Below are 13,415 nucleotides of genomic sequence, written 5' to 3' on the forward strand. Positions count from 1 at the left end.
ATGCCTGTCTGGATATTTATTACTAAATGTCTTTTGGCATTGCAAATATATTTTATATGTAATGTTCTCGGGAAAACCAACCATGCTTCCAAATGCTGTACTTTTCTCAAATACAACTGTCAAAGTGAAATTGCCTTCTGCTACATTTTTTAAAAATATTTCACTCCACATCCAATAACACCATTTGTTCTTTAGCTGTAATTACGTCAGTACATGCCACTGACTGATACAGTAGGAGATAAAATGGATAACCCTATATATATATACTAATATAATAAATATACATCTTTTTTGGGTTTTTTTCCCTTGTGGTTTCATTCATTTTAATGGAAAAAAACATGACATGATCATGGAAGCACATCACAGGACTGTATCTTTCATAAAATCTCAAAAAAGTTAAAGGATCCAAGACCTCCTTCAATTTAATTTAGTCAATTAATATCTACATTTCATTTTTAATTTTGTGTTGCAGAAGGCAGTATTCTACAATCGCTACTTACAGAGTACATGCCAGTTTAGATGTCATTATGTATGTTCACAATATAAAATTTATTACAGCTTCTAAAAATTCTGCAGGCTTGTCAGCATGCACCCAGTGGCCAGCTCCCTTGATGTAGATTATCTTTGCATTAGGAAAAAATCTGTATATTGCAGGATAGTCTTGTTTTCTACAGAAGGATAAAATTAAAAATCATGGCCATGTTAAATGCTCAACTTTGGAATGCAATATGGATATAAAATAATGAAATGTATCAGACAATTCTAACATAGAAATAAATAAAGTTGTAAAAAGGCTTAAGCAACAAAACACACTTCATAAGAAAACTGTTGTGATAATAAAAAAATTAAAATAAACTACTGGTTAGGAACAGATTTTTTAAAATTATAATAATAATAATTAAAAATGATTGTACTACTGGGAAAAATAAATTAACCTTTCTATTGGTTAGTTTTTTAAAAAAGTCATGGCCATAGTTGGCTAGCCCATGTGGTATACGAGTTTATACATCTTCATCATGTATTATATTTATAATTTTATAATTACATGTTCATAGGATGATTTGCATGCTATCTGTGACTAACCAGAAAGGATTTTTTCTGGTTAGTTACAGCTATCAGTATTATTCTGTCCATTGTGCCTGCCATATGAGTTATCAAACAAATGGGTATTTTGTTCAATAAAAGTCAATCAATTATGGCAGTTATACAGTATAGCAGAGCCTAATCTGCCACTCTTGTTATGAATGCAAATAAGATAAAATGTTTTTAATAAACAAAAGCATTACCAATATAAACGCAATATTCGGGTAAAAAAAAAAAGTGCATGTGTGGCCCGTACACATGAAAGATATTTTATGTGAAAACATCTTTGATGAAAATCAGAACTGTTTTAAAATCAAACAGCTAGAACCGAAGTTATGAATGATGTAATGTTTTATGCTCACGCCCACTACTTTACTGAATTTATTTAGGAAGTGACATCATTTGCACCATTTACGTCTCGCATTTTCATTATCAATCGATTTTACTTCAGTCCAAAATAACGATGTAACATTTTATGCTCGCGCCCACTACTTACTCTGCTGAATCAACAATTGACTGCATTAGCATCATTTAGGAAGTGATGTAATTTGCGTCATTTCCATTTCACTGATTTTACTTCAGTCTGAAATTTAGTAGGTGCTGTCAAAGATGATTTCTTAGTGACTGCATTAGCGTAATTTAGGAAATGACATAATTTGCATCATTTCAGCTTCGTATTTTCATGACACGGTTTTACTTCAGTCCGAAATTTAGTAGGAGCTGCCAAAGGAGTTTTCACATCAAACAGAACACAGAACTTCTGGAGAGGGTTCAGAGAAGGTTGACCAGATTGGTGGTGAGTGCAAAGAAATGTACGCACGAAGAACAGCTTACAAGCTGTTCTTCATGTGTACATTTCTTGTGAACAGCTGCAAAGTTTTACAACTAGATCTCTAAAGGGAAATCTAATGAAGTGTATTAGCACTGAAGGGACTGAATAAAATGAATCTGGGGGTCTGTTCTCCATCACAATTCAGACATGAACCAGGGAAGACAAATATAAAATCTAGAGAATGAATAACAGAAGATTGGATCTCAAGAAATTCATCTTTAGGCGGTGTTGTCGAACATCAGGATAAATTGCCTCCCAACACAATGGAGGCAGTGAGTCTGGCTAAGTTTAAAGTGGAACTGGATGAATACTTTGTGTGAATGGGAACAGTATGAATATTCTGTTTTATTATAAATTTTATTATTTTTTTTATTTTTGGCTGATGCAGAAAAAGTTTCCTTCCTTGCATCATTTAGCCTTACTAATACTAACATGAAGTAGGGGCTAAGACGAGGAATAAAGGAAATTCTTAACTATGTGTGGGTTTATTATAATAACAGTAGCGGGAGACTGATTCTGATAGAGTAACTAATATTCATGTACTGTTACCAGCATTAACAAATGAACAGAAACATGCTTGAAGTGTCATACAGTGCTAACAAATGTTGAACAAATGAAAAAAATGTTAACAAATGAATTAAAAAGCATCTGAACTATCACACAATGCTAATATGTGAACTGAAAAGGTCTGGAAGCACCTTTCAATTGTCATAGAAGTGCTGAAAAGTATCTGAAATAATTATTATCATCATTAGCCATATGGTGCAAGGAAGCCTGAGGCTTATCCTGCACCGGCCAAAAAAAAATTTCCAAGTTACCCTCAGAGAGTGAGAGAAGTAGAAAGGAACCACAAAGAAAGAGAATGATGACTCCAGCTCAGGGCCCTAGGTGTGCCAAGCCCATATTCACCAGATGTGAGCCTATGGGGTTAATGCTACATTTCAGATTCTTTTATGTCAGATTCATATGATTCTGAGAAACAAACTGAATTTTTATAGGTTCTATAAAAGACTGAATTTATACAATTGCAAACAATCTTACATAACACTACATTTTTGGTGACACTAAACAAAGTTGCACACTACTGGAGCACATAAAATTTATCAACACATTGGGACAGTAGCACTGCATTCCTATGTGCCACCAGTAAGCAAAATAAAATTTGCCGCCCTGAATGTTGAATACTGAAAGCGTTAACCAATCAGAAAACAATATCGAAAAAAAATTTCAACACCCTCTTGAACTGCTGCCCATAACTGACACCTCGCCTACCCACTTGTGGCAGCCTTGCATTGGGATATAATAACAATTTTACTAGATGTCATTCTACTAATTATTTTCTAGATGTCATACAAACTATCACATCTAGGTTTGTCATTATATACCAGTGATTAGTATTGATAACACGTCCTCCAATAGTGTACAACTTTTTTTTAGTTTTTCTGGGTAGATATATCACAGCATACTGTGATATATCTGAGAGATGCTTCTAGAAAATAGCTGTGACGTGTCTGAGAGGTGCTTCTAAAAAATAGCTGTGACGTGTCTGGGAGATGCTTCTAAAAAATAGCTGTGATATGTCTGGGAGATGCATTCAGTGCAGAATTGGAACAAAGATTAAAGCAATCAGTTGCAGAATCCTGTAATTTGTCAGGAGAAAGGATGAAGATACATATAAAGTAATGTAAGATACGAATATTTATATACATATGAAAGTGATTCAAGCATTTGAAGTTAGTCACTTAAGTCATTTTGAAGCTCTTTATAAGCTGGCCATTTTAAATACTCAACTTCTGAATGTAATACAAAATAATATTAAAACAATTAAATATATTAAACAATTCTAATGTACAAGTAAAAGTATGTCTTAAATAAAGTTGCAAAAGTCTTAAGCAACAAAAAAACTTCATAAGAAAGCTGTTATGATGATTAAAAAAATAAACTATTATTTAGGAAAATAAACATGTATGCATGCTGTTACTGTATCACTTCTAAGTCTGGGCCTTGCATTAGCCCTGAAGGAGAGTTTCATTAGCCTTTTGGTGATGGAATGCTGCCCTGAATCTACATGTGTTGATCTTTGCTGATCTCTTCACTGTGGCTGTCATTTGGATTGGATTGTCTTAGTTTAAGCACTAAGACATCAGTATATTCTATGGTCAGTTTTGCTGGATCAAAACTCACTCATTTTCTGGAATAAAATCATGCAACTAACTCAGCCACAGCATGAAAAGCTCATAAAAGTTCTTACCATTCAGACAGGATTCAAACGAAGGCTGGGTTTATTTTTTCCACACAATGTTAAAGAACAGCAGCCATCTGTATGATCTATGGCTGTCAGTGGACCCAATTCTACAGTATAGCTTGTATTTTATGGATTATGCTCTGTTGTTTTTGTTGTGGTGTTTTCTGGTGCAAGGGCAAATTATTATTATTTATTATTAGCCATATAGTTCAAGGAAGTGTGAGGCTTATGCTGCACCAGCCAAAAAAAAATTCCGAGTTACCTTGAGAGAGAGAAGTAGAAAGGAATCACCAAGAAAAAGAAGAATTATGATATCCAGCTCAGGACCCTGGGTGTGCCAAGCCCATACTCACCAAATGTGAGCCCAACTTAGGCCATATTGTGCCTCCCAAATCAACTGAATTTACATATAAGAACTGGTTGTGCAGCAGCTAGAAACGGTCATACATTTGAATTTGTTTTAAATAGAAAAAGAATTCAGAGAGATTTGCTTCTTTACCTAAGATGCTATTGAGAGACAGAGGTTGTTGTAGATCTGAAATGAAACTAAAAGCCGTTCATCAGGCATTGTTGAACAAGCTACATTCAAGGAGTATATGTTTTACTGTAAGTGGTTTCAAGCAATGCGCAAACTGAGGAGGATCATTTCCTGTAAGCAGATATAGATGTGTGAGGTGAGTGTGACCTATTCAGATTCTGGCTATCTTCTTTTCTATTTTTACGAAGGTTAGATGTCCATAATTGTGGTTCAAGTTTTATTTGAAATAGCTTGTTATTTGTTTGCATTTTCCACAGAAGTGTCCTCTGTTTCATGCATGTTCTCTGTATATTGTGTCTATAATCAGGATATGGGACTAGATCATTTGTTGGAAGGATGCTTTGCAGCATCATCTGCACATTCATTTCCTGAAATACCACTGTGGCCAGGGATCCAAGAGAAGGTGCCAGTTTACTGATGCTCATGAAGTTGCATCAGCTTATGAGTTTTAATAAAGGATTGTTAGGTGAGGAAGTGCCTTTAAAAGCTAAAATAGCACTTTGTGAATCAGTATATATTATGTTTTATTTATTGACAGGAGTGAGATGTTTTTCAGAGTAAGCTTAATGGCATGGAGCTCAGCGGTATAACTGCTGCATTCGGCTGGAAGTGAAAATAAGAGTTGAATTAGGGAAGACAGCAGCTGCACCCACTTGATTGTCAGACTTTGAACCATCAATATAGATCTTGGTAAATTGGGGATAATTTTGTGTATGAGCAAAATGTAGTTGTTGGATATTAATCTTTGCTATGGAACCTTTACCCCATTGCTCAAAGTATTTGTCAGAAGATAGTCCATGGGGGGAGATCTGGATCTTTTGATTCTCTGAGGATATTATCAAACTGAATGTTCCAGCTTTGTTAGATTCTGCAGTCTGATACCAGTAGGCCAAATTGTTCTGGGTTTATTTGCATAGTGGGTTTTCCACTGAGGATCATGAAGTAGTGGCCAAACAGGATGAGTAGGCAGGCTTTTAATTTTAACTGAGTAGTTCATCAGCAACATCTTTCTTCTGATGTTAAGTGGAGGTTCGTGAGCCTCAACATAAAGACTTTGAACTGGTGATGTCTTGTATGCACCTAGGGTTATCCTAAAAGAAGAGTGTTGGATGTGCACAAGATGGGCTAAGGTGCTCTCCCTAGATGAGTCATAAACAGGTCTCTGTAGTCTAGCTGAGATCTAATTAGAGACTTATATAAGTGGAGCAGGGTATAATGATCTGCATCCCAAGATGTAATGGAGATGACTCGGAGTACATTCATTTTCTTTGCGCAAGTGGTTCTTAGATATTTTATGTGCTGCTGGAAGTTTAACTTCTTATCAAAAATTAGCCCTAGGAGACAAATACTGTTCAAAATTGGTAGACGGTGATTGGCAAAGTGCAACTCGGGTTCAGGATGCATTCTGTGCTTTGTGCAGAAATGTATGGCTGTAGATTTGTGGCTTGACAGTCTGTATCCATTTTGTGCCATCCATAACTCTTGTGTTATTTATGGATATTTGTAGATGCCTCTCAATATAGTTCATATTCTGGGAATGGCAGGATATGGTAAGGTATATAAGTAGATATGATATATGAGATATGGTATACTCATATGATATATGAGTCAATGGTGTTTGGAATGCAGTTTGTGATATTGTTTATTCGTATTGAAAACAGAGTGGCACTAAGAACAGAGCCCTGTGGGATTCCTTCTTCTTGTATATATGTTCGAGAAAAAACCTGCTGGTACCTAACTTGGAAAGGTGTTGAAGGAAGTTTTGAATAAAATATGGCAAATGCCCTCTCATATGAATAGAATGGAGATCTCTTAGGATGCCATATTGATATCAAGGCATATCATGATGAGATGTTGATTTCTGATGAATGCATTTCTTATGTTTGATTCAGCTTTTGTCATAAGGTCTAGGGAAGATCTATTCTTTTGAAAACCAAACTGATTGTTACTGATTATGTTTCGGGATTCAAGATACTAAGTGAGTTGATGGTGAACCATTTTTTCCAAAGGTCTTACTCAAGCATCTGGTTAGAGAAATTGATCTATAATTGTGAGGAATCGAATGATCTTTTCCAGGTTTCGGTACAGCTATTATATAAGAATGTTGCCAGGAAGTGGGGAATGTATGTTCTGAGAATATCCGATTGTAAAATTTTAGTAATGACGATAGTGATTTCTGATTGAGATGTTGAAGCATTATATAGTAAATTCCATCAGGGCCAGGAGCACTGTTTCTTGAGGTATATATAGATTCTTTCAGCTCAGATATTGTGAGTGGTTGGTTATATGGTAAATGACATGTAGCTTTGAAGTTTAGTTTCCTTTTCTCAGTTTCGGCTTTAATTTTTTGGAAAGGCGGTTGAAGCAGACAGTTCACAGAACATAGTTTCTAAAGCATTGGCAATCTCTCCAGAAGAGATCTTCCCATTCCAGTTAATAATAGGAGAAGGTGATATATGATATTTCCAGGTTAGCTTCTTTATTTTTCCCAAAACAATTATTCAGGTATCAGTATCTTTGTTGATTGAGGAGGCAAATTTTACCCATGAATCTTTTTTGCCTTTCGCTGGACGAAACAAGTTTTGGCTCTCAGTCTCTTGAAGTTAATAAGGTTGGCAGTGGTGGGATATTTGTGGAAGGTGTTCCATGCTGCATTTTTTTCCCTTTTCGCTTTGTTACAATCACCATTCTACCAGTGATTGATATGCCAATGATTTCTTATTTGAGACTGTGGGATGGTGGCTGTTACAGCTATTAGTATCTGTATTGTGATATGATCGGTGGCAGTGTCAATAGCAGAAGACTCAATGATATCCTAATCAAAAGATACATGATTTTTTAAAATTTTGTCCAGTTCGCTTTGGAAAATTTCCATTTCATTTTTGCTTCTGTTTATTTGGACTGGGTAGTTTGAATGCTACAAATCAGCAGAAAATGGTCACTGTTTAGAGGATTGTCTTGTACTACACTCTATAGTTGGAAAGAGGATCGGAGAGCAGATTGAGAGATTTATAGCAGTGCTTGACCCAGTAGGAAAATGCATGTAAGTGGGTAAGACAGTGTTCAATAATGTTGAATTCTGTCTGCCAAGTAGCATTTCAATAAGCTCACCATGTCCATCTGAGACTTGAGAATCCCACAATGGATGATGTCCATTAAAATCTAATAGACAGATAGGAGACAGTAATTGAGAAATAAGGTTTTCCAGATCCTGAAATGTGCATGGATGGTTTGGCGGAAGATATATCGAGACCACTGTCAATGTGATACCGATAACTATACGTGTAGCAACAGCTTCTAATAGTGTTTTCAAAGGAATGCACCTGGAGGGGACTCGTGATTCCATGAGTACAGCTACTCCTCCATGGAGGCTATTGGTTTCAGATTGATCTTTTCTGAAGATGGTATAATTTTTGACTAAAACAGAGATTTTTGACGTTAAATTCGTTTCTCGTAGGCACATGGCAGCAGGAATGAAATGGTGAATTAATTCAGAGATATCGTCAGTATTTCTGCGAAAACCTCTGCAATCCCATTGTATGATTTGTTCCATTATTTAGTTTTTGGAAGATGAGTCTGTCTGTTTTTTGTGGGTGGCTTGTTTACATCTGTCGAGTTTTTATTTTTCTTTTCTTGAAAAATTAGGGCATCCTAAGTCATTACTTTCTTCCATATCATCATCTGCATGTATTTCAAGCAGATCTTCTTGGTTGGGTGTATCATCTGTGTTTGTGCTTAATAGATGAGATTGCTTCATCTCAACAGGATCTGATTTCTGAAAATTATCCACTGCTTGACAATGGGGAAGTCTCTGGGATGGAACTATCAGTGGTGTATTATTGCATTGGTCTACTACATTTGGTGGAGATGGATGCTGGACCGAGGACTGATCGAGCCCAGTTTGAAATCTGTATGTGTGAAGGGATGGTCACTTCCATCTGACATGCTACTGATTGGTGACTGTAAGTAGCAGAAGCATAGGTGCATTTTGGCATACTTAATTTAACTTGTTTTCTTGCCTCTTGGTAGGAAACCTTATTTTCAATTTTATATTTTTGTATTTTTTTCCCCAACTTCCAGAGGTTGCAGTCTTTGGAATATTCCAGATGCTTGCCCTTGCAATTTGAACACTTGTGGAGTTGATGCCTTACATTCTGTTTGTGTATGAGTTTTACACCCACAGTTTGCACATGTTGCATCTCCACGTTCCCAGACATGCTGTCTGGGAATGGCCAAATTTCTGGCATTTAAAACATCTTAGAGGGTTTGGGATATAGGGTCGAATGCAACAGTTTAAATATCCTGTCTTGAATGAAGCTGGTAGGTTTGGAGAACTGAAAGTCAGAATTATACTCTGGGTAGAGATTAAACTGCCATCTTTTCAGATCATGATCCTTTTTGCCTGAGCGACTTTTTGATCTTTAAGTTCCTGAACTATTTCATCTTCAGGAATGTTCAATAAATCCCATTCAGTGATCACTCCCTTTGAAGAACTGAGGGTGGTATGTGGTGTGATTTGAACTGGGATTTCACTCAAGGATGTCAAACATAATAATACTTCAGAGTGTCAAGAATTGGGAGTCTCTATTAATAAATCTCCAGATTGGAGACGTTTCACCATTTTTGGTGAACCTGCAGCATGTTCGAGGCATCTCTGAATGATGAAGAGGGAGAGTTTTGCCCACAGGTTGTGTTGACAGAGAATGTATAATCAGGAATGCTGGTAATTCCTGTCTGCCAGTGTCTTTCTTCATTCTCTTTGAGATAGAGAAGTCATGGTCAGTATCGTGATTGTCACTTTGTTGAGAGCTCTTTGGCTCTAAACGTGGAAATTTATGTTTCCAGCTCTGCTCCTTTTAGCCCTGAGGGTTGTCTTATATCCCAGGTTACTGTCCCCCACCATGTGGAGGCAGGAGCGGTGCCACCAGTGACCAAGCGGTTGTTGAAGTAAGTAGAGGGTTAGTAATGAATATATAGAATAAAAAAAAGAAAGGTGGATTTCCTTTCTAGGTTCTTACTTTTGACCTTTAAAGTATGGAACCACTTCAAGTAAACAAAAGAACAGGTCACACTAGAAAAGAAACAAAACCATATCACTTTGGAAGAGCACTATATATTCACAGGAAGAAAATCGCTAGTCACTATCACTTGGCACTCGAGGCCTTGTGCTCTGCCTAGATATGATATTTCCATCTGCAGGGGATGGTCTGGGCCAACACTAATCTTGAACACATGGGCCATGTCACTCTTGATGGGAAGGTCTTTTGGAATGGTTAATCCTATTTGGCAGTACTTTAGAAGCATTCTTATACAGAATGCTTCTGAAGGATCCTGTGAGTAAGATGCTTTTCAGTTGCAGAATCCAAGTACTGTAGTTCAAGTAACTACACACTTTAGTTTATTTGTTAGCAGTATCTGCAGTTACTTTCATCACTGCATCAGCATTAGTTGCTCACTGCCACAATAAATATCCTGCTTAAGGTCAAGACTTATCATATATTAATTGATTTAATTTAATTACTTTTTTATAAAAGATTGATAAGAATAATACTTACCTTGAATATGAATGAATGAACCACATGGTAATTCATCCTGTATAATGTTTATAATTAAGTGACTTTTCACATACACATTCCAGGGAATATTTATTGTAAATATACTAGTGTTCAAAGAAAGTGCATCACCCCTTAAAATTGTAATGGTTGTCCGAATAATGTAAGTATATGGCAATATTTCTTACAGATTGCATCAGATAAGATTGATACGCGTAGGTGATGATGTAATATTGCATCAGCTGTTACTTTCAGCTATATAAGCACGCTCTGCAAGAGTTGCAGTCATTCCTTGTTTGTATTAGGATGGCGAGTTACATGCAGTTGATGCCATGAAGAAAGAGTGCTATTGTTGCTTTATGTGAGGAAGGATGTTCTTCCCATCATATTGCTTATAGTGTCTTGTAATCAGTCGACAGCGAGTATATTTCTTTCCAAACTCAAGAATACTGGTTCTCCTGATAGGAAAAGAGGAACCGGATGCAAACGAGTCTCTATGCCAAAACAGGACCGCATTTTGAAACGCTTATACCTTAAAAACTGTAAAGCTTCTTCGTCTGAGCTGAAAAGAGAATGGAAAAAACATACACAAGTGGCAGCAAGTGCAGTAACAGTCTGAAGACACCTCTTCAAAAATGGACTTGTAGCCTGTTGTCCTAAGAAGAAGCCCCTCCTCACACAAAAAATGAAAAGGCCCGATTAATTTGGTGTAAGGAGCATGTCAAATGGACCCCCGAGCAGTGCAAGTCAGTTATTTTCTTGGATGAGAAGAAATTCAACCTGCATGGTTCTGATGGGAGACAAACGATTCACCATAGACATGGTGAAGAATACCATCCAGACTGTATGGTGTCTACAGTGAAATTCCCTACCAGCCAAATGATACAGGGGAGGGGGGTGCATTTCATATCACGGAGTAGGTCACCTGTAGTTTATAAAAAGGTTCCGTAAATGCCAATGGATACCTGGCTATATTGGAAGGCAAATTGCTGCTAATCATTAGAGACCATTTCAACCTGCCAAGTAACTGCATCTTTCAGGATTGTTGTTGTTATTTGGTTTATAGGAGCATTAGCAACTAAGGCCATATTGCTCCGGTGCGGTGGTTATTCCCTGACCTTTCCGCATGCTCCGTATTTGGTGGTGACGGGCTCGAACCCCGGTCCGGTCTAATCAAGAAGCGTGTGCTACGCACTGCTGCTCCTTCCCACCTGGCTACGGAGGCGCATCTTTCAGGATGACTCTGCTCCTTGTCATTGGGCGAAAAGTGTAAGTAGGCACTTCTGTAGTTATTTTAGCTTCATTTCTGCATTAGAAGTTTGACAGTAATGTGTTTACATTTGTTACAGGTGAAAAAATGGTTGGAAGAATGGTCCAATGGAAGAATGTGAAATCTGCAGTTACCAGAAAGAAACCAAAGACCCTTCGTGATCTTCAGGAAGCCATAATTCGTATTTGGTATCACAAACTATCAGTTAATTATCTTCAGAAATTGATCTTGTCAATGCCTCAACGGTGTGCTGCTGTCATCAGGGCCAGAAGTGGTTCAACTAAATATTAGTTTTCACCTGGTGAACTTTTCGTTTTGTTTTCAATTTTAAAATGATTAAACTGAAGCAAATTTAGGACTTCTGATAACATTTCAGCCATAATTGTCTTGTTTACCAAAACTGTTGTATAAAGGTTGCAAATGCTCATTTTGGAATATTTTGAGAGCACTGTCAAATATTAATAAATATTTATTAATAACTATTAATAAATATCTTTTGTTTATAATTTTATTTGTGATGCTAGTCATTAATGTAACGTACCATCGCAAAAAAGGGCTAGAAATGTGAAATTCCTAGGTGATGCATTTTCTTTGAACACCAGTGTATTTATTTTGTCATGTACTTACTACTAATATGTACTTTTAAAATACAAAAAGAATGGTTTTTCTTATTAAAAAAAATATATAAATTGATTTTCAACCTCACTGCAAAGTGTATGGATAAGATGCCATCATTGGGTGATAGTGATCAGAGACAAGCTATACTAAGGAGGCTTTGCTCATTATGACAACTGGACCTCCCTGTAGAAGTTTAAATATGAGATTTAGCGGCAAAGATCTTATTTTGTTTTGTTTAGGAAGGCAGGGTAAGGACATGTCTGGAAAAGGCTCACATCTGGTGAGATGGGCTTTTTTTGGCTGGTGCAGCATAAGCCTCAGGCTTCCTTATACCATGTGGCTAATAATAATATTGTTGGAGTTTCCATTACATTAAAAGATGGTCTTTATGCTTAGCATTGAAAGTCTAATGTCAGCTATTCCAATTAACATATGGAATTTTCAGTCTTTTTCAAGAAAAAATTTAAAATAAAAAATTAAGTCAACGAGAGATGTTAATATATCAAAAAGAGATATCATTTCCATCTAAAACCAATAAATACCCTTCTAGGAATCTTTCTTTGTTACTTCAGTTATTTCAAAATCGTAAAGGGGGTGGTCAACCTTTTCCTGTGGCATGCCACATATTATTTTGGATTTGCTTTGTGTGCCACCTAGGGGTAGATCCAGAAGCTACCAGAAAAGTAATTCCCGTCCTACCGATCTGCACCTGACACCACTAATGCTTTTAGTAACTATGTACTAAAAAATTTGGAAGAGCAAAAATTTGGAAATATTCATTTCCAAATTTATGCTCTTCCTCTCTCCCCACACTCAGAAACCAAAAGAATTACCTCTTCAGTTCTTTACTGAATACCGCTGTGAACCAAAAGTACAGTATTTCTTTTCCAACCAACATCAGAGGTTCACAGCAGAAACCCTCACAGAAAAGATTTGAAAATAATCACTTCACTCATTCCCACCAGATGATAACACCAATGATGAACAACACAGGTAGCTCCTGTAACACCTCAATACTGTTACAAGAGCTACCTATATGAAGTCCATACCTGTACAATGCAATATATCTGCATGTGCTTGGTTATCTCAACTGATAGTTTATTTTATTAATAAGCAGGAATTGTTAAAGGTTTTCAACACATAATATAGTAGGATTTTGAAAACTTTTTCCTTCTTATATTGGTAGAGGAAGAGGTTCAAGATTGGCCTTAAAAACATTCAGTCCCATTAATATATAAATATATTTTGTAATTCACATTTGAAGATCAGTTAATGAC

General features: G+C 36.5%; 1 protein-coding gene across 1 annotated transcript in view; it reads right to left on the reverse strand.

Moving 5' to 3' along the window:
- Nucleotides 1–296: 296 nt before the first annotated feature.
- Nucleotides 297–13,415, reverse strand: part of LOC150085955 (sn-1-specific diacylglycerol lipase ABHD11-like) — a 111,789-nt gene continuing 98,670 nt past the window's right edge. The window contains exon 6 of the mRNA XM_090373618.1: nt 297–668. Within this exon, the coding sequence (XP_090229744.1) occupies nt 536–668 (133 nt within the window). The 3' untranslated portion in view covers nt 297–535. The remainder of the gene's footprint in view (nt 669–13,415) is intronic.

The sequence above is a fragment of the Mastigoproctus giganteus genome, chromosome 5 (genome assembly GCF_048544385.1).
Source record: "Mastigoproctus giganteus isolate SK-2022 chromosome 5, ASM4854438v1, whole genome shotgun sequence".
Classification (NCBI taxonomy): domain Eukaryota; kingdom Metazoa; phylum Arthropoda; class Arachnida; order Uropygi; family Thelyphonidae; genus Mastigoproctus; species Mastigoproctus giganteus.